General features: G+C 48.3%; 1 protein-coding gene across 4 annotated transcripts in view; it reads left to right on the forward strand.

Moving 5' to 3' along the window:
* The window catches only part of NIPBL (NIPBL cohesin loading factor), a 319,095-nt gene that overhangs the window by 171,210 nt on the left and 126,700 nt on the right, over positions 1-21,185 (forward strand). For all 4 annotated transcript variants that reach the window (XM_063961101.1, XM_063961110.1, XM_063961082.1 and 1 more), the window contains exons 28-36: positions 176-274; positions 355-501; positions 2,829-2,963; positions 3,607-3,705; positions 3,788-3,841; positions 3,935-4,043; positions 4,161-4,297; positions 5,218-5,358; positions 5,582-5,675. In XM_063961101.1, the coding sequence (XP_063817171.1) occupies positions 176-274; positions 355-501; positions 2,829-2,963; positions 3,607-3,705; positions 3,788-3,841; positions 3,935-4,043; positions 4,161-4,297; positions 5,218-5,358; positions 5,582-5,675 (1,015 nt within the window). The remainder of the gene's footprint in view (positions 1-175; positions 275-354; positions 502-2,828; positions 2,964-3,606; positions 3,706-3,787; positions 3,842-3,934; positions 4,044-4,160; positions 4,298-5,217; positions 5,359-5,581; positions 5,676-21,185) is intronic.

Here is a 21,185-nt window from a genome sequence, read left to right on the forward strand (position 1 = left end):
AACTTTATCAATGTAGCTGTCTTCTGTAGTTGAGTTCCTGGAAGGGCAGACTAGATGGGCTAAAGAGATTCTCATCTGCTCCAACATCTGTGTTTCTATGTAAAATGTTTTGTCCTGTGTCTTGCTTGCTTCCTTCCTTTTATCTGAGTGCTGCACCTATTTTGTCCTGTTCCAGATTCTGCGGGTACTAGGGGAGAATGCAATTGCAGTCCGAACGAAAGCCATGAAGTGTTTGTCTGAAGTGGTAGCTGTAGATCCAAGCATACTTGCCAGGGTATGTCCAGTAATTGTTTTACTCAGAACTTACCCCCTCGCTCTCTATTGCTGTGTGTAACTCCTGTGGTCCCCCTACAGTTGGATATGCAGAGAGGCGTTCATGGCAGGCTGATGGACAACTCGACCAGTGTGCGAGAAGCAGCGGTGGAGTTATTGGGACGATTTGTGCTGTGTAGGCCTCAGCTTGCCGAGCAGTATTACGAAATGCTGGTTGAGAGGATTCTGGTGAGTCTCCAGTTATGACACAAACATTTGCTTTTCTTCATTTACCTTATTTTACTAATGTGACCCAACTGAACTTCACAGGATAACTGTGCGACCACTTTCTTCTAAGTACAGTGCATATGAGATTCATTGAATTCTCTGTTCATACAATTTGTGGGGCATTAGTAACCCTGGGTTACAGCAACTCAACCAGTAGTGTTTGCACACATTCTGTAACTCCTCCCTCACTATGCCCCCTTGTTTGTCAGGATGGGTGTTGTCTACACTGGCTGCCTATGGCAGTTCAGCTGCATTTATACATCTTTGGTGGCTTTATAATGCCTGAAGAAGGCCGACGTAAAGGTGACGTAGAGTTCCATGATGCAACCCTTACCCATTACTAATCACAGTAGTTGCTGCTCAATACGACCACGGATAGGGACGGCATTGTGGTTGACACCAGTTGAAGCTTACTTTACTGTTCCGTTCCATGCTGTATGACTCTCGAAGAGTAAGACCGTGCCTTGGCTGTAGTATACATCAGTAATCATGGAAGCATCAAGAGCTCACTTGCAATGAAGGAAGCCAACAAGATCATGCGATTGCTGGAACAAAAATTTTGGCGATATTTGCTGCATTCATACCAGATCGGAATACTGGTAGACTGGTTTTCTCCACATACATCCCCGGCATCCTAGAGACGTTTTTCAGCAGGTTGTATAGAAGTGGGGGTCAGCTAGATGTTCTCATGATGGTGTCTCTGCTGAACCACAAGGTTGAGTGATTCTTCAAGGACTAGTTATGTTAGATGCAATTTCGGTTTTATTGCAAAAAGAGAAGGGTGCACCAGTAAGTAATGGGCGCTCAGCAGAGGTATTCAGTTGTTTTGCCAATCGAATGCAACTGTATTGTTAATTACGCTTGTTGTACCCCAAAAAAAACCATGCTTCAGCATGAGGTGGTATTTAAGGTCTAGACACCTGAAAACATTAAATTCAGTGGGGGTATTCAATTGCTTGAAAAGTCAGTTTGCTGTCTGTTTTTTCCTATCTAATAGGAAAATAGGGAAAAACAGACACCCAACCAACATTTCAAACAATCCCCCCAGTATGGGCTATATTCAATAGATTATAGCGCCCAATTTCCCATCTAAAGTGACGGGAGATCAAGGGGGGCGATATTCAATTGATATTTTTGAATGCCCTGGTCGCGCCCATAGTGGTCGGGTATAGCCATGTAAAGTAGTTAAACCTGACCAAAGTGCTGGGTGCGATCGTGAAAAGTGCAGTTTGGGTGCCCAAATTGGTCACTTTATGTGCATTTCAGCTCAGCGGCCCTGGAGGTTGTGAGCTGAAATGCAGACACTGGCAGCAATCGCGCCTGAACGGAGCTACAATTGAATTGAATAACTCCGTTTGGATGCTATGTGCTGGCTGCCGGCGGAAAAACATTTGAATTCTGCTCTATGCGTCTAATCCTGGTGCATTAGGTGTAACATGAGCGAAAAATAATGGCTGTGTAGTTACTTGCACCTGATCGGCAAAACGTTTGAATATCGGCCTGTCCTTTTAGATGGTGGAGAGGGAGCGCAACAACAATTGAATTCTCCGATATGGCTTGTTCCCTGCTTTCTGGAGAAGAAATTATTTTGCTAGTTGGATGTCAGAAAGTTGAAGACTGTGTTTATAGTATTTTTGAGGTTCTTTATAATGTCCACATTGTGGTTGGTCTGCTTTGAAGCAAGCGATTGGTAGAATGATTATTGCTTCGACAGTCTTATTTATGGGTTAGGCACCATCTCTACCACATCGGTGAAGAGTCTTCTGGCCTTACGTCATGGAGCTACAATTACACAGCTGTGTTAGAAGCCATTTGGTCCTCTGTGATTATGTTTATTAAGTTTTTGCAAGTTTTATATTTTTGTGTGCAGAGACAGGTTTTGGATGGAAGGTGGTGTGCACTGCAACTTTATAGTGTACCCACCATACGCAATGGGGTTCTCTGAAACTATTGGAGGACAATTCACACTCGCCTTTTATTTTGTAGTTCTGTAAAATTCTCCACAGAGTTGGAATATAGAAGTTGGAGGGGTTTCCAACTTCCCCATGCAGATGATATTGTTTAGATTAAATGTCGTACACCTGGTTGAGCTCTATATCCGCAAGTTCCGAAGTTCCACAAAGTATTTAACGGAAGTAGGAGTACAAAACTCCTGTGCATTTACCTTCAGTGATTTCCATACAGCCACACTGCCCATAAATATGCTTTTAGTTGGGGAGTTTTTGTGTGTTTTATTGTTAAGGCCAAAACAGAATTTGGCATTTATATGCATTTGCCTTTTTATACAGGACACTGGTATTAGTGTAAGGAAGAGGGTAATAAAGATCTTGCGAGATATCTGCTTAGAGCAACCAACGTTTCCAAAAATCACGGAGATGTGTGTCAAGATGATCCGCAGAGTCAACGATGAAGAGGGCATTAAGGTAGGACAGGCATGATCTGGATGACCCATTTTAATGTCTGTTCCTGTGTATACATTGGCATAAACTGTAGCTCCAGACTTGCTTGAATTTAGGAAATGTGCAAAGTTACGTTTTTACTCCCTTTTATTCTTGATGCTGGTTCCTCATTACCTTTTCTGTCACCTCTTGGCAAGAGCTTAGTATTGTGCGTAAGTGGGATGTGCAAGTTTGAAGGGTGATCAGCTTTTTGCTGGTTACAAAAAAAAACTTCATGCTCCCCAGTCTCCACTGTTATCATTATAAATGACGCAAGATGTTTTTCAAATTTTGTGTCGAGCTCTGGCCAGCCGAGCAGTGCCCTGCCCTTAGTGCCGAGCTCTGGCCACCCGAGCAGTGCCGAGCTCTGGCCACCCGAGCAGTGCCCTGCCCTTAGTGCCGAGCTCTGGCCACCCGAGCAGTGCCCTGCCCTTAGTGCCGAGCTCTGGCCACTCATGCAGTGCTCTGCCCAAAATGCCGATCACACTTTATTGCTGTGATACCAGACTTTAAGCAAAATTGTGTACATTTTTAGCAAAAAGTACGGTTCTAGTCATGTGCTGAACAATGCTCCTGGTTATACGAGTCAATAATTGTTTAAACATTTCATATAATTTCTCTACTTTAGAAACTAGTTAATGAAACATTCCAGAAACTCTGGTTCTCACCAACCCCCCAGAATGATAAAGTTGCAATGACCAGGAAGATCCTGAACATAACAGATGTGGTGAGCGATTTGCGTTGTAGATCAGTAGATAAATACATGTATATATGCTGCATTATCCTGACATTGGCTGTGCTGTTTCTAGGTTGCAGCGTGCAGGGACACGGGCTATGACTGGTTTGAACAACTTCTTCAGAATGTGAGTACATGAGAGAGCTGTTCAGGACATAATTGCTGTAAACCTCACCTGCTTTTAATAACAATCATGTTGTCATTTTGTTTTCATCGCCAGCTTTTAAAATCAGAAGAAGATGCCTCATACAAGCCTGTGAAGAAAGCCTGTACTCAGTTGGTTGACAACCTGGTAGAACACATTCTCAAGTATGAGGAGTCTATGGCTGGTGTGTTGACTTGCTTTGTATACAAGTTATTCATCCTCTAGTGCTTAACTTAGATTAGTAGTTCAAGCCCTTGTAATCCATCTACATTTTTGATATATTTTTTTTTTTTTTTTGCAGATTCCGACAACAAAGGTGTGAACTCGGGTCGCTTGGTGGCTTGCATTACCACTCTGTTCTTATTCAGCAAGATCAGGCCTCAGCTGATGGTGAAACACGCAATGACCATGCAGCCGTACCTTACCACTAAATGTAGTGTAAGTATTCCGTGTCTCGCATCTCGCTGCGTGGAAGTCAGTGGTTGACTGCCTCTCCATTAAGTTGCCTCTATTAGAGGAGACATGAAAGGAGGTTTTAAAATCGTACCCAGTGTGCATTGGGAGTGGTAACACTGTACCCGAATATTTTATGTACAGTGTGAATGTTCTGCACCAGATTTTGTTATGGCTGTGCGGTTATAAGAAAACCAATACAAACAGCTGGTGACTTGCCATACTGTCTTGGAGAAGTAGCTCCCTGGCTCCTTCACAAAGATCTCTAGATGGTACGCTCTTGCGAGCAGAGCATTAGCTACCCTTTGTCTCGTGTCTGTACCACTTTTGTCAGCTTTGTATGTACTGGTTCTATTTTTTCTGTGCGATTATAGTTTGTGCAAGTTGTTACTTTGACTGTCCAGCGCTGCAGGGTTTTGTGGAACCTTTCAAATACATGATAGTGATGACGAACAAGCAGCCATGTTGCAGAGTGAGTCTGATTGCCCATCCCCCCTACCTCCAGCTTTCAGGCCTACTGGCTGCTTGAAGCACTAGTGTCGTAGGCTCAACCCGATGTACTACCTGTATCAGAAGTACATGTCGTGACAATGCCACACGGTGTGATATTTTGTACATAGGGTTAGTCTGGGTTTTTAATTCTATACGCTGTATTGTCATAGCACAAAGCAATGACTGCTGCACACTGGCAGCTATGATGTCACGATAGTCCGGTCTGTTATGGGGGAAAAATTAACATAACTAAAAAATATATTTAAACACACCATATAATTGTAAGATGTCTGGTCACAGAACTACAAAGTACCCAGTCAGTAAGCGGTAAAGGGTCTGCGGACCTGCTTATTGCACTACTTTACTGGCTTTGGAGTTGCAATCCATTAACGTGTTTTATTTATTTTCTTTAGACTCAGAATGATTTCATGGTAATATGCAACGTTGCCAAGATCTTGGAGCTGGTTGTGCCACTAATGGAGCACCCCAGTGAGACCTTCCTGGCCACTATGGAGGAGGATCTCATGAAGCTCATCATCAAATATGGCATGACGGTAAGGAACCGCTCTCCTGCTTGCATCTTCTGTGTCTCATTGGACATTTATGTGTCTGGCAGTTGCACAGTTACGTACACACTAACAGAACAAATTTGTTCTCTTTTCCTAAGTTGTAGCATTAGTGTCCATGCAGACCTAGATGTTAATTATTCTCTATTTGGACTTTTTTTTTTTTTTACTCTTCATATTTCTCTAATCTTTTTGTCTTTCTTCCTTTCAGGTAGTACAACATTGTGTGAGCTGTCTAGGGGCCGTTGTAAACAAAGCAACACAAAATTATAAGTTTGTCTGGGCCTGTTTTAATAGATATTATGGTAAGATTATTTTATATGTATGTTTAGGTTTTTTTCCACATGTGGTTTTTGGGGTTGGGCTGTTTATTTTATTTGTTAAAAGTTAATGATGGTTAGCTTGTCAGCCTTTAGGGTCCTCTGCAGGATGTTACATTAGGCCCAAACATTACATTCTTTATGCTTGATGTTCCATATGTGGCTTGTCTTATCCAGCACCAAACACCGTTCATGTACCCAAGTCTCATTACAGATGTGTCACGACAAAGGCCACAACTGGCATCTGCCATATTTACATATTAAACTTGCTCCACTTACACATTTGTAAAAGTATTCTGCTAAGGAAGGACGTATATAATGAAAGTCCAATGGCTAATTTACAGTATAAGCAGGTCAAGAAGCCTATCAGGGGGGCAAACATTGTGATGGGACCTGAAGCTAATCTTATCTCTTGATGTTTTCATTGCTTCTGTTCACAGGCTACAAGTTATCATCCAGATACACCACACTTAAACTATTGTACTAGCCCACCCCGCCACACAAAGCACTAATCTGCTATTCTCGGTTCTAGTGTATCACACTAGCACCGCAACTACCATTGTTGTCCCAAACTGGCCTCTGCTTCGCCCTAAACTACCGAGAATCAACCCGCCGCACTGTAAAGTAACTCTTCTGCTTATTTCATTGTGTGTCCCCAAGATTTCTCAATTTACAGCATGTTGTATCCCTAGCAGAACTTCATACCGGCAGACAGCATACGTCAGCCTGTTATGCTCAAATCACAGTTTAATGTAGTGGTAAAGAACAATACATAAACTGCTGTCACACCTGTATTTGAAAGCAGCGTTTTGTGCGCCCGCTTAACAGCATTGGTTTCCAAAATGCTAACAGACACTGCATGCAGTATTTATAAATGAGACAAAATGATGCGCTTCACTCCCCCCATCAGATATTACATTTTGCAGCACTTGTAGAGCTGGTGCATTCACATGTAATGGAAATGGGTGCAATAAAATAATGTAAGAATACATATGTGTGATTGGTAGCAGTGGGCTAATAGGTTCAGATGAATTCTAGAGGTTAATGAATCGGTACAAATTCATCATAAATCTGTTATAGTAAGGATCACTGTAGAATCACAGCGAATGGAATGAAGCCAGTCTGCTGCCACAGAGGCTCTAGGTCAGGGGTGGCCAGCCAGTCAGAGGCAAAGAGCTAGAAAAGATCTGTAGTCCAGGGTAAGAGCCACTATCATGCGTGTGACAAAGGCGCGCGCACAAAATGGGGCGTGGCCTAGTTGTTCCAAAGCCACACCCCATTTTTGTGTGCACACCTTTCTGTATGATGTTTGTAGGAGTATGGCCTTTAGTCATAACCCCGTTTCTAGTCATGTTGTACAATGCCACATACATATAATGCCCCAGTACAGTGCCAGATACATATAAAAACGCCACAGTGCCATACACATATCCGCCAGTGCCAGATACACGTATGCCCCCATAGTACCAGATACACGTATGCCCCTATAGTACCAGATACACGTATGCCCCCACAGTGCCAGATACACGTATACGTCCCCACAGTGCCAGATACACGTACACTCCCCCACCAGTGCCAGATACACGTATACGTCCCCACAGTGCCAGATACACGTACACGCCCCCACAGTGCCAGATACACGTACACGCCCCCACAGTGCCAGATACACGTACACGCCCCCACAGTGCCAGATACACGTACACGCCCCCACAGTGCCAGATACACGTACACGCCCCCACAGTGCCAGATACACGTACACGCCCCCACAGTGCCAGATACACGTACACGCCCCCACAGTGCCAGATACACGTACACGCCCCCACAGTGCCAGATACACGTATATGCCCCCACCAGTGCCAGATACACGTATATGCCCCCACCAGTGCCAGATACACGTATATGCCCCCACCAGTGCCAGATACACGTATATGCCCCCACCAGTGCCAGATACACGTATATGCCCCCACCAGTGCCAGATACACGTACACGTCCCCACCAGTGCCAGATACACGTATACGCCCCCACAGTGCCAGATACACGTATACGCCCCCCACAGTGCCAGATACACGTATACGCCCCCACAGTGCCAGATACACGTATACGCCCCCACAGTGCCAGATACACGTATACGCCCCCACAGTGCCAGATACACGTACACGCGCCCACCAGTGCCAGATACACGTACACGCGCCCACCAGTGCCAGATACACGTACACGCGCCCACCAGTGCCAGATACACGTACACGCGCCCACCAGTGCCAGATACACGTACACGCGCCCACCAGTGCCAGATACACGTACACGCCCCCACCAGTGCCAGATACACGTACACGCCCCCACCAGTGCCAGATACACGTACACGCCCCCACCAGTGCCAGATACACGTACACGCCCCCACCAGTGCCAGATACACGTACACGCCCCCACCAGTGCCAGATACACGTACACGCCCCCACCAGTGCCAGATACACGTACACGCCCCACCAGTGCCAGATACACGTACACGCCCCACCAGTGCCAGATACACGTACACGCCCCACCAGTGCCAGATACACGTACACGCCCCACCAGTGCCAGATACACGTACACGCCCCACCAGTGCCAGATACACGTACACGCCCCACCAGTGCCAGATACACGTACACGCCCCCACCAGTGCCAGATACACGTACACGCCCCCACCAGTGCCAGATACACGTACACGCCCCCACCAGTGCCAGATACACGTACACGCCCCCACCAGTGCCAGATACACGTACACGCCCCCACCAGTGCCAGATACACGTACACGCCCCCACCAGTGCCAGATACACGTACACGCCCCCACCAGTGCCAGATACACGTACACGCCCCCACCAGTGCCAGATATACGTACACGCCCCACCAGTGCCAGATACACTTACACGCCCCACCAGTGCCAGATACACTTACACGCCCCACCAGTGCCAGATACACGTACACGCCCCCACCAGTGCCAGATACACGTACACGCCCCCACCAGTGCCAGATACACGTACACGCCCCACCAGTGCCAGATACACGTACACGCCCCCACCAGTGCCAGATACACGTACACGCCCCACCAGTGCCAGATACACGTACACCCCCCACCAGTGCCAGATACACGTACACGCCCCCACCAGTGCCAGATACACGTACACGCCCCCACCAGTGCCAGATACACGTACACGCCCCCACCAGTGCCAGATACACGTACACGCCCCCACCAGTGCCAGATACACATGTTCCACCTCCCCCTGCTACCAGGCAGGGATGAGAGCACAGCATGCGCCTCTCCTACCCCTCAGGCTCCGGCGGTGATGTCCATCTCCAATTAGGCGCCGGTCCGTGAGCCAATCAAAGTTCGCAGTCCGGCAGCCGATCAGGAGCCTTGGCTGCCAGTCCGTGAGGTCTGATTGGCTCACGGGCCGGCGCCATTAGAAGCAAACACTAAGAAGTGTACCATGGCAGTAACAGGGCAGCGTGGCGGATCGCGGCACCCGACCAAGTTGCATAGGGTGGAATAAAGAGCCGCGGGTTGGTCACCGCTGCTCTAGGTTATCACAAAAGAAGCTATTAAAGTATCAAAGCAGCATTTTCCCTAGGGAATACATTTGTTTTGAGTGTTTAAATAACAGATGTAAGCTGCTTCTAAAACACTGGTGTGGCTCCAGCCGCACACAGAAATTAAAGGAGCCACATATATCTAGAGGTGAGGGATTGGTTCATTTATGCAGCATAGGGATAACTTAGTAGAAGGTGAAACATTTTTTTTTCTCTAGCATCCATAAGGGATATTGGGGAGACTTGGTATGATGGGGTATAGACGGGGTCCAAAGGAGCCGGTGTACTTTAAATTTCGTCCCTGGGTGTACTGGCTCCTCCCCTCTATGCCCCCTCCCACAGGCAGTTTAGAAAAAAGTGCCCTCAGGAGAGGATGCACATCTCTGCAGCTCCAGAGAGTTTTCTTCAATTTCTTTTAAACTTTTATTCTTTTCGGTATGCTGTTTGGCCAACAGCATACCAGCACCGTGGGAGTAAGGGGGGGGGGGGGATCCGCTCACCGGCCTTGCAAGGTGTCAGAGCCGCTTCCCTGCTGCAGGACCACCGTCCTAAGAGGTTGTTTGTTCAGCGGGGCACTGCGCCTTCGCAGCACGCTGCACACCCCTAACATGTGTCTGAAGGTCGTCTGTGGTGAGTACAAACCGGGGGCACCGCTGGAGGTGTGTGGGGGGGTTCAAAGTGCGGCTGAGCGCAGGCGTGGCATACGGGACCCTCCTGGGGGGGACTCGCTAGATACCCCCGTGTGAACTGGCTCAAGATAGCTTAAGCTAGCACTTGTGTGATGTTTTTAAGCATGAGACATTGCCAGTATAAAAATCACTGTAGCTCCAGCGCCATTGGGGGGGCCGAGCTACATCGGAGCAGGACCAGACGCATTTTGGCGCCTTCCTGTGCTTAATACAGCTGTAACAAGCACACTCAGCTCTTCCTGTCTCCCAAGAAAACTGGTACGGGGTGTTGCAAAGGGGGAGAGCCGCTATTGTACACAATCTGTGTCATCTGCAGGACAGAAATTACTTGTGTTTCACTGTGATACAATAAGCTGACATCCTCACTGGGGCTGTGCAGCTAGGGGTGTTCTGGTGTCTTTCTCTGTGTGTCTCCTCTCACATACAGTAAGGGCAGGCTTAATAAGTATTACTGTCTGTGTGTATGTCATTGTGTTTACTGTAAACATGGGTAAACACAAACTCTGTAGTGTATTCCACACCAGATTCTCTCCCTTATCTACTGATTCTGTTTCATGCCAATCTTCACAAATCAGTGAAGGGGCTGGGGGAGAGGGTCCAGAGCCCTCCTGGCTAGGGGCTCTTAAAACTATGATGTCTGATATGTCGTCACAACTCACTGCTAATGTTCAGAAAACTCAGCTACTACAACAGGCTGTTGCAGACTTAGTTGCTAGGGCAGATGTTACACAGCCCGCCATCTCTCATGTAGGTCCACAGAAGCGTGGTTTACCTGCCCTACTCTCCGATTCAGATGAGGATATACAGGAGGATGGGGAGGACTTGGGATCCCATTAGTGGGGATTCCGATTCTGCTCAGGGTATTGAACCCCTCATTTTGGCTATACGGGACGTGTTAAAGCTCCCTCTAGAGGACGCTGCGTCACAGCAGTAGTTTTTCTTTACACAAAAGAAGTCTAATGTCACTTTCCCTGATTCTCCAGTTAGATGACCTATTTATATTAGCCTGGAAAAATCCAGACAAAAAATATCAAGTGCCATAAAAGTTTTTTCGCACTGTCCCGTTTGCTCCTGAAGGTAGGAAATTCTGGGAAGAACCCCCGGGGGTTGACGTATCAGTCTTTCGACTGTCCAAAAAGGCGGTGCTGCCTGCCCCGGGCTCCTTTACCATGAAGGATCCTGGGGACAGAAAGATAGACTACTCTGAAATCTATTTACATGGCAGCAGGTGTATCGCAAAGGCCGGTCATAGCAGGTTGCTGGATGACCCATGCCATTCATACGTGGGCTACTCAAATTCAGGAGGGCCTCTCTGGAGCTATGCCTCTGGTTACTATGGTGACTCTCCTCAAGCACATTCAGGACACTACACGGGTCCTGTGTGACTCGCTCAAGGAGATGGGGAATATTAATGCTAGGACTTCTTCCATGGCAGGGTTGGCGCGAGGAGCTTTGTGGTTGCGTCAGTGGATAGCGGACGCAGAATCAAAGCGCAATGTGGAATCCCTCCCTTTTTCTGGGGAATGGCTCTTTGGGGTTGAGTTGGACACGTGGATTTCCAAAGTCACTGCTGGGAAATCTACGTTTCTCCCCGCCGACGAGACGCTCCTACCAGGGGTCGTCTATTCAGTCCTTTCAGTTTAACAGATTTCGCTCTAGGGCCAGAAGTGCCTCCAATGAGGCTAGATGCACCAGAGGTAAGACAAGAAAACCTGCAAACACCGGTTCTCAGAAACAGTCAAGCAGTTCTGCTTCCACTAAGGCCTCAGCATGACGGTGCCCACCCACCCCGAGAAGATCTCGAGGTGGGAGCTCGACTGCATCACTTCAGCTGCATCTGGGAAGATTACTTCCAGGATACTTGTGTCAGGGATCTTATTTCTCAGGGCTACAAGCTGGAGTTCGACGGTGCTCATCTCCAACGATTTTCAAATCAAGCTTACCAGTTTTGGAGGATACGCAGGTTATGCTGCGACAGGCCATCCTAAAGTTGGTCCAGTGTCATTGTTCCAGTACCAATACCACAACGCGGCAAGGGTTATTACTCCAACCTGTTAGTGGTACTGAAGCCGGACTGTTCGGTAAGGCCCATTATGAATCTAGAGTCCTTGAACCCTTACCTGAAGGTTTTCAAGTTCAAAATGGAATCCTTGAGAGCAGTGATTGCGGGCTTGGATGAACAGGAATTCATGGTTTCTTTGGATATCAAGGATGCCTACCTTCATATTCCGATTTTGCCACCTCATCAGGTGTACCTGAAGTTTGCCCTGCTGGACAATCACTACCAGTTCCAGGCCCTTCCCTTTGGCCTGTCCACAGCTCAGAGGGTATTCACGAAGGTGATGACTGAGATGATGTTCCAGGGCTGGTTCCAGGGGGTCAATGTAGTCCCTTACCTGTACGACCTTCTGATAAAAGCAAGATCCAGGGAGCTTTTATTGCTCCATATCGACCACACTATCCAACTCCTGTTACACCATGGGTGGATTCTCAATTTACAGAAGTCCCACGTGGAGCCAACTCAGCGGCTCCTGTTCCTGGGGATGTTGCTGGATACTGTGGAACAGAAGGCGTTCCTACCAGAGGACAAGGCGAGAAAACTTTAGGAGATGTTTCGAATGGTGCTCCGACCTACTCGAGTGTCCATCCATCTTTGCATACGTTAGCTGGAAAAGATGGTCGCCTCCTCCGAGTCAGTACAATATGTAATGGCTTGTAAGCAAACACTGGATTGATGAATGACCAGCAGAGTTCTCCACACTCTTGTCAAATGCACAAGGGTCACACAGGTCTTTTTAGGTGCAGCGTATATAGTATCAGCTGACGCATTTCGCTGCTCCAGGCACCTTTGTCAAAGGTCCTATTGTGGACCAGGATACCATCAATATTGCATGGAGTTCCGTTTCCATCAGGAGCCATTGCTACGGATCCCTTCATCAGGAACACAAGGCTGGTAATTCCACTACCATGGACACTCACACATTTACCTGCTCACAATTGTGAACTAACTATCCTAATTAAGGAACACGGTCTTAAGGTGCTATTCAGCAGATAAAAAGTATCAAATTTAACTTTTTACTCTAAATTTCTGTCAATTGACAAATTTCTATATTTCTCTGACGTCCTAAGTGGATGCTGGGACTCCGTAAGGACCATGGGGGAATAGCGGCTCCGCAGGAGACTGGGCACAACTATAAAGAAAGCTTTAGGTCTAACTGGTGTGCACTGGCTCCTCCCACTATGACCCTCGTCCAGACTTCAGTTAGAATCTTGTGCCCGGCTGAGCTGGATGCACACTAGGGCTCTCCTGAGCTCCTAGAAAGAAAGTTTATTTAGGTTTTTTATTTTACAGTGAGATCTGCTGGCAACAGACTCACTGCAGCGAGGGACTAAGGGGAGAAGAAGCGAACCTACCTAACGGGTGGTAGTTTGGGCTTCTTAGGCTACTGGACACCATTAGCTCCAGAGGGATCGACCGCAGGACCCGACCTTGGTGTTCGTTCCCGGAGCCGCGCCGCCGTCCCCCTTACAGAGCCAGAAGCATGAAGAGGTCCGGAAAATCGGCAGAAGACTTCGGTCTTCACCAAGGTAGCACACTGGCGCCATTTTTCCCTCACAGCTCCACTGGAAGGAAGCTCCCTGGCTCTCCCCTGCAGTCTGAAACCTACAGAAGGGTAAAAAAAGAGAGGGGGGGGGGGCCACTAAATTTAGGCGCAGGATATATATATATATATATATATATATATATATATATATAGATATATATATATATATATAGATATATATATATAGATATATAAAAAGCAGCTATAAGGGAAAACACTCATTTATAGTGGGATCCCTGTGTTATATAGCGCTCTGGTGTGTGCTGGCATACTCTCTCTCTGTCTCCCCAAAGGGCTTTGTGGGGTCCTGTCCTCTGTCAGAGCATTCCCTGTGTGTTTGCGGTGTGTCGGTACGGCTGTGTCGACATGTTTGATGAGGAGGCTTATGTGGAGGCGGAGCAGATGCCTGTAAATGTGATGTCACCCCCTGCGGGGTCGACACCTGAGTGGATGGTGCTGTGGAAGGAATTACGCGACAGTGTCGACTCCTTGCATAAAAGGTTTGACGACATACCTAATGTGGGACAGCCGGCTTCTCAGCCTGTGCCTGCCCAGGCGTCTCAAAAGCCATCAGGGGCTCTAAAACGCCCGCTACCTCAGATGGCAGACACAGATGTCGACACGGATACTGACTCCAGTGTCGACGACGATGAGACTAATGTAACTTCCAGTAGGGTCACACGTTACATGATTGACGCAATGAAAAATGTGTTGCACATTTCTGATGTTACCCCCGGTACCACAAAAAAGGGTATTATGTTTGGAGAGAAAAAACTACCAGTAGCTTTTCCTCCATCTGAGGAGTTAAATGAAGTGTGTGAAGAAGCGTGGGCTTCCCCTGATAAGAAGCTGGTAATTTCTAAGAGGTTACTAATGGCGTACCCTTTCCCGCCAGAGGATAGGTCACGTTGGGAAACATCCCCTAGAGTGGATAAAGCGCTCACACGCTTGTCAAAGAAGGTGGCACTACCGTCTCCGGATACGGCCGCCCTGAAGGAATCTGCTGATAGAAAGCAGGAGGCTATCCTGAAATCTATATATACACACACAGGTGTTATACTGAGACCAGCTATTGCTTCAGCATGGATGTGCAGTGCTGCAGCTGCATGGTCAGATTCCCTGTCAGAAAATATAGATACCCTAGACAGGGACACTATATTGCTAACCGTAGAGCATATAAAAGACGCACTTTTATACATGAGGGATGCACAGAGGGATATTTGCCGGCTGGCATCCAAAATAAGTGCAATGTCCATTTCTGCCAGGAGAGGGTTATGGACTCGGCAGTGGACAGGAGATGCATGTTCGGGGATGGTCTCTCGGACCTCGTTTCCACAGCAACAGCTGGGAAGTCTACATTTTTACCCCATGTTCCCTCACAGCCAAAGAAAGCACCGTATTATCAGGTACAGTCCTTTCGGCCCAATAGGGGCAAGCGGGTTAAAGGCGCGTCCTTTCTGCCCAGAGGCAGAGGTAGGGGAAAAAAGCTGCAGCATACAGCCAGTTCCCAGGAGCAAAAGTCCTCCCCCGCTTCCTCTAAGTCCACAGCATGACGCTGGGGCTCCACAGGCGGAGCCAGGTACGGTGGGGGCCCGTCTCAAATATTTCAGCAATCAGTGGGCTCGCTCACGGGTGGATCCCTGGATTTTTCAGATAGTATCTCAGGGGTACAAGCTGGAATTCGAGACGTCTCCCCCCCCCCCCCCCCCCCGCCGTTTCCTCAAATCTGCCTTGCCAACCACTCCCTCAGGCAGGGAGGCAGTGTTAACGGCAATTCACAAGCTGTATTCACAACAGGTGATAGTAAAGGTACCCCTACTTCAACAAGGACGGGGTTACTATTCCACAATGTTTGTGGTACCGAAACCGGACGGTTCGGTGAGACCCATTTTAAATTTGAAATCCTTGAACACATATATAAAAAAATTCAAGTTCAAGATGGAATCGCTCAGGGCGGTTATTGCAAGCCTGGACAAGGGGCATTACATGGTATCACTGGACATCAAGGATGCTTACCTGCATGTCCCCATTTACCATCCTCACCAGGAGTACCTCAGATTTGTGGTACAGGATTGTCATTACCAATTCCAGACGTTGCCGTTTGGTCTGTCCACGGCTCCGAGGGTCTTTACCAAGGTAATGGCCGAAATGATGATACTCCTTCGAAAGAAGGGAGTTTAATTATCCCGTACTTGGACGATCTTCTGATAAAGGCGAGGTCCAGAGAGCAGTTGTTGGTCGGGGTAGCACTATCTCGGGAGGTGCTACAACAGCACGGCTGGATTCTAAACATTCCAAAGTCGCAGCTGGTCCCTACGACACGTCTACTGTTCCTGGGGATGGTTCTGGACACAGAACAGAAAAAAGTGTTTCTCCCAGAGGAGAAGGCCAAGGAGCTGTCATCTCTAGTCAGAGGCCTCCTAAAACCAAAACAGGTGTCGGTGCATCACTGCACGCGGATCCTGGGAAAGATGGTAGCTTCCTACGAAGCGATTCCATTCGGCAGGTTTCATGCAAGAACCTTTCAGTGGGACCTGTTGGACAAGTGGTCCGGATCGCATCTTCAGATGCATCGGCTGATAACCCTGTCTCCAAGGACAAGGGTGTCTCTGCTGTGGTGGCTGCAGAGTGCTCATCTTCGAGAAGGCCGCAGATTCGGCATACAGGACTGGGTCCTGGTGACCACGGATGCCAGCCTTCGAGGCTGGGGGGCAGTCACACAGGGAAGAAACTTCCAAGGACTATGGTCAAGTCAGGAGACTTCCCTGCACATAAATATTCTGGAACTAAGGGCCATTTACAATGCCCTAAGTCAGGCAAAACCCCTGCTTCAAAACCAGCCGGTACTGATCCAGTCAGACAACATCATGGCGGTCGCCCATGTAAACCGACAGGGCGGCACGAGAAGCAGGACGGCGATGGCAGAAGCCACAAGGATTCTCCGATGGGCGGAAAATCACGTGTTAGCACTGTCAGCAGTGTTCATTCCGGGAGTGGACAACTGGGAAGCAGACTTCCTCAGCAGGCACGACCTCCACCCGGGAGAGTGGGGACTTCATCCAGAAGTCTTTCAGATGAATGTAAACCGTTGGGAAAGGCCACAGGTGGACATGATGGCGTCCCGCCTAAACAAAAAGAAAAGTATTGCGCCAGGTCAAGAGACCCGCAGGCGATAGCTGTGGACGCTCTAGTGACACCGTGGGTGTACCGGTCGGTTTATGTGTTCCCTCCTCTTCCTCTCATACCAAAGGTACTGAGGATAATACGGAGAAGAGGAGTAAGAACTATACTCATTGTTCCGGATTGGCCAAGAAGAGCTTGGTATCCGGAACTTCAAGAAATGATCTCAGAGGACCCATGGCCTCTACCGCTCAGACAAGACCTGCTGCAGCAGGGGCCCTGTCTGTTCCAAGACTTACCGATGCTGCGTTTGACGGCATGGTGGTTGAACACCGGATCCTGAAGGAAAAGGGCATTCCGGAGGAAGTCATTCCTACGCTGATTAAAGCTAGGAAAGAAGTAACCGCAAACCATTATCACCGCATATGGCGAAAATATGTTGCGTGGTGTGAGGCCAGGAAGGCCCCAACGGAGGAATTTCAACTGGGCCGTTTCCTGCACTTTCTACAGTCAGGGGTGACTATGGGCCTTAAATTGGGTTCCATTAAGGTCCAGATTTCGGCTCTATCGATTTTCTTCCAGAGAGAACTGGCTTCACTACCTGAAGTTCAAACTTTTGTTAAGGGAGTGCTGCATATTCAGCCCCCTTTTGTGCCTCCAGTGGCACCTTGGGATCTCAACGTGGTGTTGGATTTCCTAAAGTCACATTGGTTTGAGCCACTGAAAACCTTGGATTTGAAATATCTCACGTGGAAAGTGGTCATGTTGTTGGCCTTGGCTTCGGCCAGGCGTGTATCAGAATTGGCGGCTTTGTCATGTAAAAGCCCTTATCTGATTTTCCATATGGATAGGGCAGAATTCAGGACTCGTCCCCAGTTTCTCCCTAAAGTGGTATCAGCTTTTCATCTGAACCAACCTATCGTGGTGCCTGCGGCTACAAAAGACTTGGAGGCTTCCAAGTTGTTGGACGTAGTCAGGGCACTGAAAATCTATGTTTTCAGGACAGCTGGAGTCAGAAAGACTGACTCGCTCTTTATCCTGTATGCGCCCAATAAGTTGGGTGCACCTGCTTCAAAGCAGACTATTGCTCGCTGGATCTGTGGTACGATTCAGCTTGCACATTCTGCGGCTGGACTGCCGCATCCTAAATCAGTGAAAGCCCATTCCACGAGGAAGGTGGGCTCTTCTTGGGCGGCTGCCCGAGGGGTCTCGGCTCTTCAACTTTGCCGAGCAGCTACTTGGTCGGGGTCAAACACGTTTGCTAAATTCTACAAGTTTGACACCCTGGCTGAGGAGGACCTAGAGTTTGCTCATTCGGTGCTGCAGAGTCATCCGCACTCTCCCGCCCGTTTGGGAGCTTTGGTATAATCCCCATGGTCCTTACGGAGTCCCAGCATCCACTTAGGACGTCAGAGAAAATAAGAATTTACTCACCGGTAATTCTATTTCTCGTAGTCCGTAGTGGATGCTGGGCGCCCATCCCAAGTGCGGATTGTCTGCAATACTTGTACATAGTTATTGCTTAACTAAAGGGTTATTGTTGAGCCATCTGTTGAGAGGCTCAGTTGTTATCATACTGTTAACTGGGTATTGTATCACGAGTTATATGGTGTGATTGGTGTGGCTGGTATGAGTCTTACCCGGGATTCAAAATCCTTCCTTATTGTGTCAGCTCTTCCGGGCACAGTATCCTAACTGAAGTCTGGAGGAGGGTCATAGTGGGAGGAGCCAGTGCACACCAGTTAGACCTAAAGCTTTCTTTATAGTTGTGCCCAGTCTCCTGCGGAGCCGCTATTCCCCATGGTCCTTACGGAGTCCCACTACGGACTACGAGAAATAGAATTACCGGTGAGTAAATTCTTATTATATGTAATGTCCTCTATATAATTTTTTCTCTGACGTCCTAGTGGATGCTGGGACTTCCGTTAGGACCATGGGGAATAGCGGCTCCGCAGGAGACTGGGCACAAAAGTAAAAGCTTTAGACTAGCTGTTGTGCACTGGCTCCTCCCCCTATGACCCTCCTCCAAGCCTCAGTTAGATTTTTGTGCCCGAACGAGAAGGGTGCATGCTAGGTGGCTCTCCTGAGCTGCTTAGAAGTAAAAGTTTAAATAGGTTTTTTATTTTCAGTGAGTCCTGCTGGCAACAGGCTCACTGCATCGTGGGACTAAGGGGAGAAGAAGCGAACTCACCTGCGTGCAGAGTGGATTGGGCTTCTTGGCTACTGGACATTAGCTCCAGAGGGACGATCACAGGTTCAGCCTGGATGGGTCCCGGAGCCGCGCCGCCGGCCCCCTTACAGAGCCAGAAGAGCGAAGAGGTCCGGAGAAATCGGCGGCAGAAGACGTTCCTGTCTTCAGATAAGGTAGCGCACAGCACTGCAGCTGTGCGCCACTGCTCTCAGCACACTTCACACTCCGGTCACTGAGGGTGCAGGGCGCTGGGGGGAGCGCCCTGAGACGCAATAAAACACTATAAAAACCTTATATGGCTAAAGAAATGCATCACATATAGCTCCTGGGCTATATGGATGCATTTAACCCCTGCCAGTTTTCCTGAAAAAAGCGGGAGAAAAGGCCGCCGTGAAGGGGGCGGAGCCTTTCTCCTCAGCACACAAGCGCCATTTTCTTTCACAGCTCCGCTGGAAGGACGGCTCCCTGACTCTCCCCTGCAGTCCTGCTACAAGAATCAGGGTAAAACAAGAGAGGGGGGGCACTATTGGCAGCTAATATAAAACAGCAGCTATAAAGGGAGAAACACTTACATAAGGTTATCCCTGTATATATATATAGCGCTCTGGTGTGTGCTGGCAAACTCTCCCTCTGTCTCCCCAAAGGGCTCGTGGGGTCCTGTCCTCTTTCAGAGCATTCCCTGTGTGTGTGCTGGATGTCGGTACGATTGTGTCGACATGTATGAGGAGGAAAATGATGTGGAAGCAGAGCAATTGCCTGTGTTAGTGATGTCACCCCCTAGGGAGTCGACACCTGACTGGATGGTCGTATTTAAAGAATTATGTGACAGTGTCAGCACTTTGCAAAAAACTGTTGACGACATGAGACAGCCGGCAAATCAATTAGTGCCTGTTCAGGCGTCTCAGACACCGTCGGGGGCGCTAAAACGCCCGTTACCTCAGATGGTCGACACAGACCCAGACACGGATACTGAATCCAGTGTCGACGGTGAGGAGACAAACGTAATGTCCAGTAGGGCCACACGTTACATGATCACGGCAATGAAGGAGGCATTGAATATTTCTGACACTACAAGTACCACAAAAAAGGGTATTATGTGGGGTGTGAAAAAACTACCAGTAGTTTTTCCTGAATCAGATGAATTAAATGAGGTGTGTGATAAAGCGTGGTTTTCCCCCGATAAAAAACTGCTGATTTCTAATAAATTATTGGCAGTATACCCTTTCCCGCCAGAGGTTAGGGCACGTTGGGAAACACCTCCTAGGGTAGATAAGGCGCTCACACGCTTATCAAAACAAGTGGCGTTACCGTCTCCCGATACGGCCGCCCTTAAGGAACCAGCTGTTAGAAGGCTGGAAAATATCCTAAAAGGTATATACACACATACTGGTGTTATACTGCGACCAGCAATCGCCTCAGCCTGGATGTGCAGCGCTGGAGTGGCTTGGTCGGATTCCCTGACTGAAAATATTGATACCCTGGATAGGGACAGTATATTATTAACTATAGAGCATTTAAAGGATGCATTACTATATATGCGAGATGCACAGAGGGATATTTGCACCCTGGCATCTAGAGTGAGTGCGATGTCCATTTCTGCCAGAAGAGCGTTATGGACGCGACAGTGGTCAGGTGATGCGGATTCCAAACGACATATGGAAGTATTGCCGTATAAAGGGGAGGAGTTATTTGGGGTCGGTCTATCTGACCTGGTGGCCACGGCAACGGCTGGAAAATCCACCTTTTTACCCCAGGTCACCTCTCAGCAGAAAAAGACACCGTCTTTTCAAACTCAGTCCTTTCGTTCCCATAAGGGCAAGCGGGCAAAAGGCCACTCATTTCTGCCCCGGGGCAGAGGAAGGGGAAAAAGACTGCACCAGGCAGCCTCTTCCCAGGAGCAGAAGCCCTCCCCCGCTTCTGCCAAGTCTTCAGCATGACGCTGGGGCTCTACAAGCGGACTCAGGCACGGTGGGGGGCCGTCTCAAGAATTTCAGCGCGCAGTGGGCTCACTCGCAAGTGGACCCCTGGATCCTGCAGGTAGTATCACAGGGGTACAAATTGGAATTCGAGACGTCTCCCCCTCGCCGGTTCCTGAAGTCTGCTCTACCAACGTCTCCCTCCGACAGGGAGGCGGTAGTGGAAGCTATTCACAAGCTGTATTCCCAGCAGGTGATAATCAAGGTACCCCTCCTACAACAGGGAAAGGGGTATTATTCCACGCTGTTTGTGGTACCGAAGCCGGACGGCTCGGTGAGACCAATTTTAAATCTAAAATCCTTGAACACTTACATAAAAAGGTTCAAATTCAAGATGGAGTCACTCAGAG

Source organism: Pseudophryne corroboree, chromosome 1, assembly GCF_028390025.1.
Source record: "Pseudophryne corroboree isolate aPseCor3 chromosome 1, aPseCor3.hap2, whole genome shotgun sequence".
In the NCBI taxonomy this organism is placed as follows: domain Eukaryota; kingdom Metazoa; phylum Chordata; class Amphibia; order Anura; family Myobatrachidae; genus Pseudophryne; species Pseudophryne corroboree.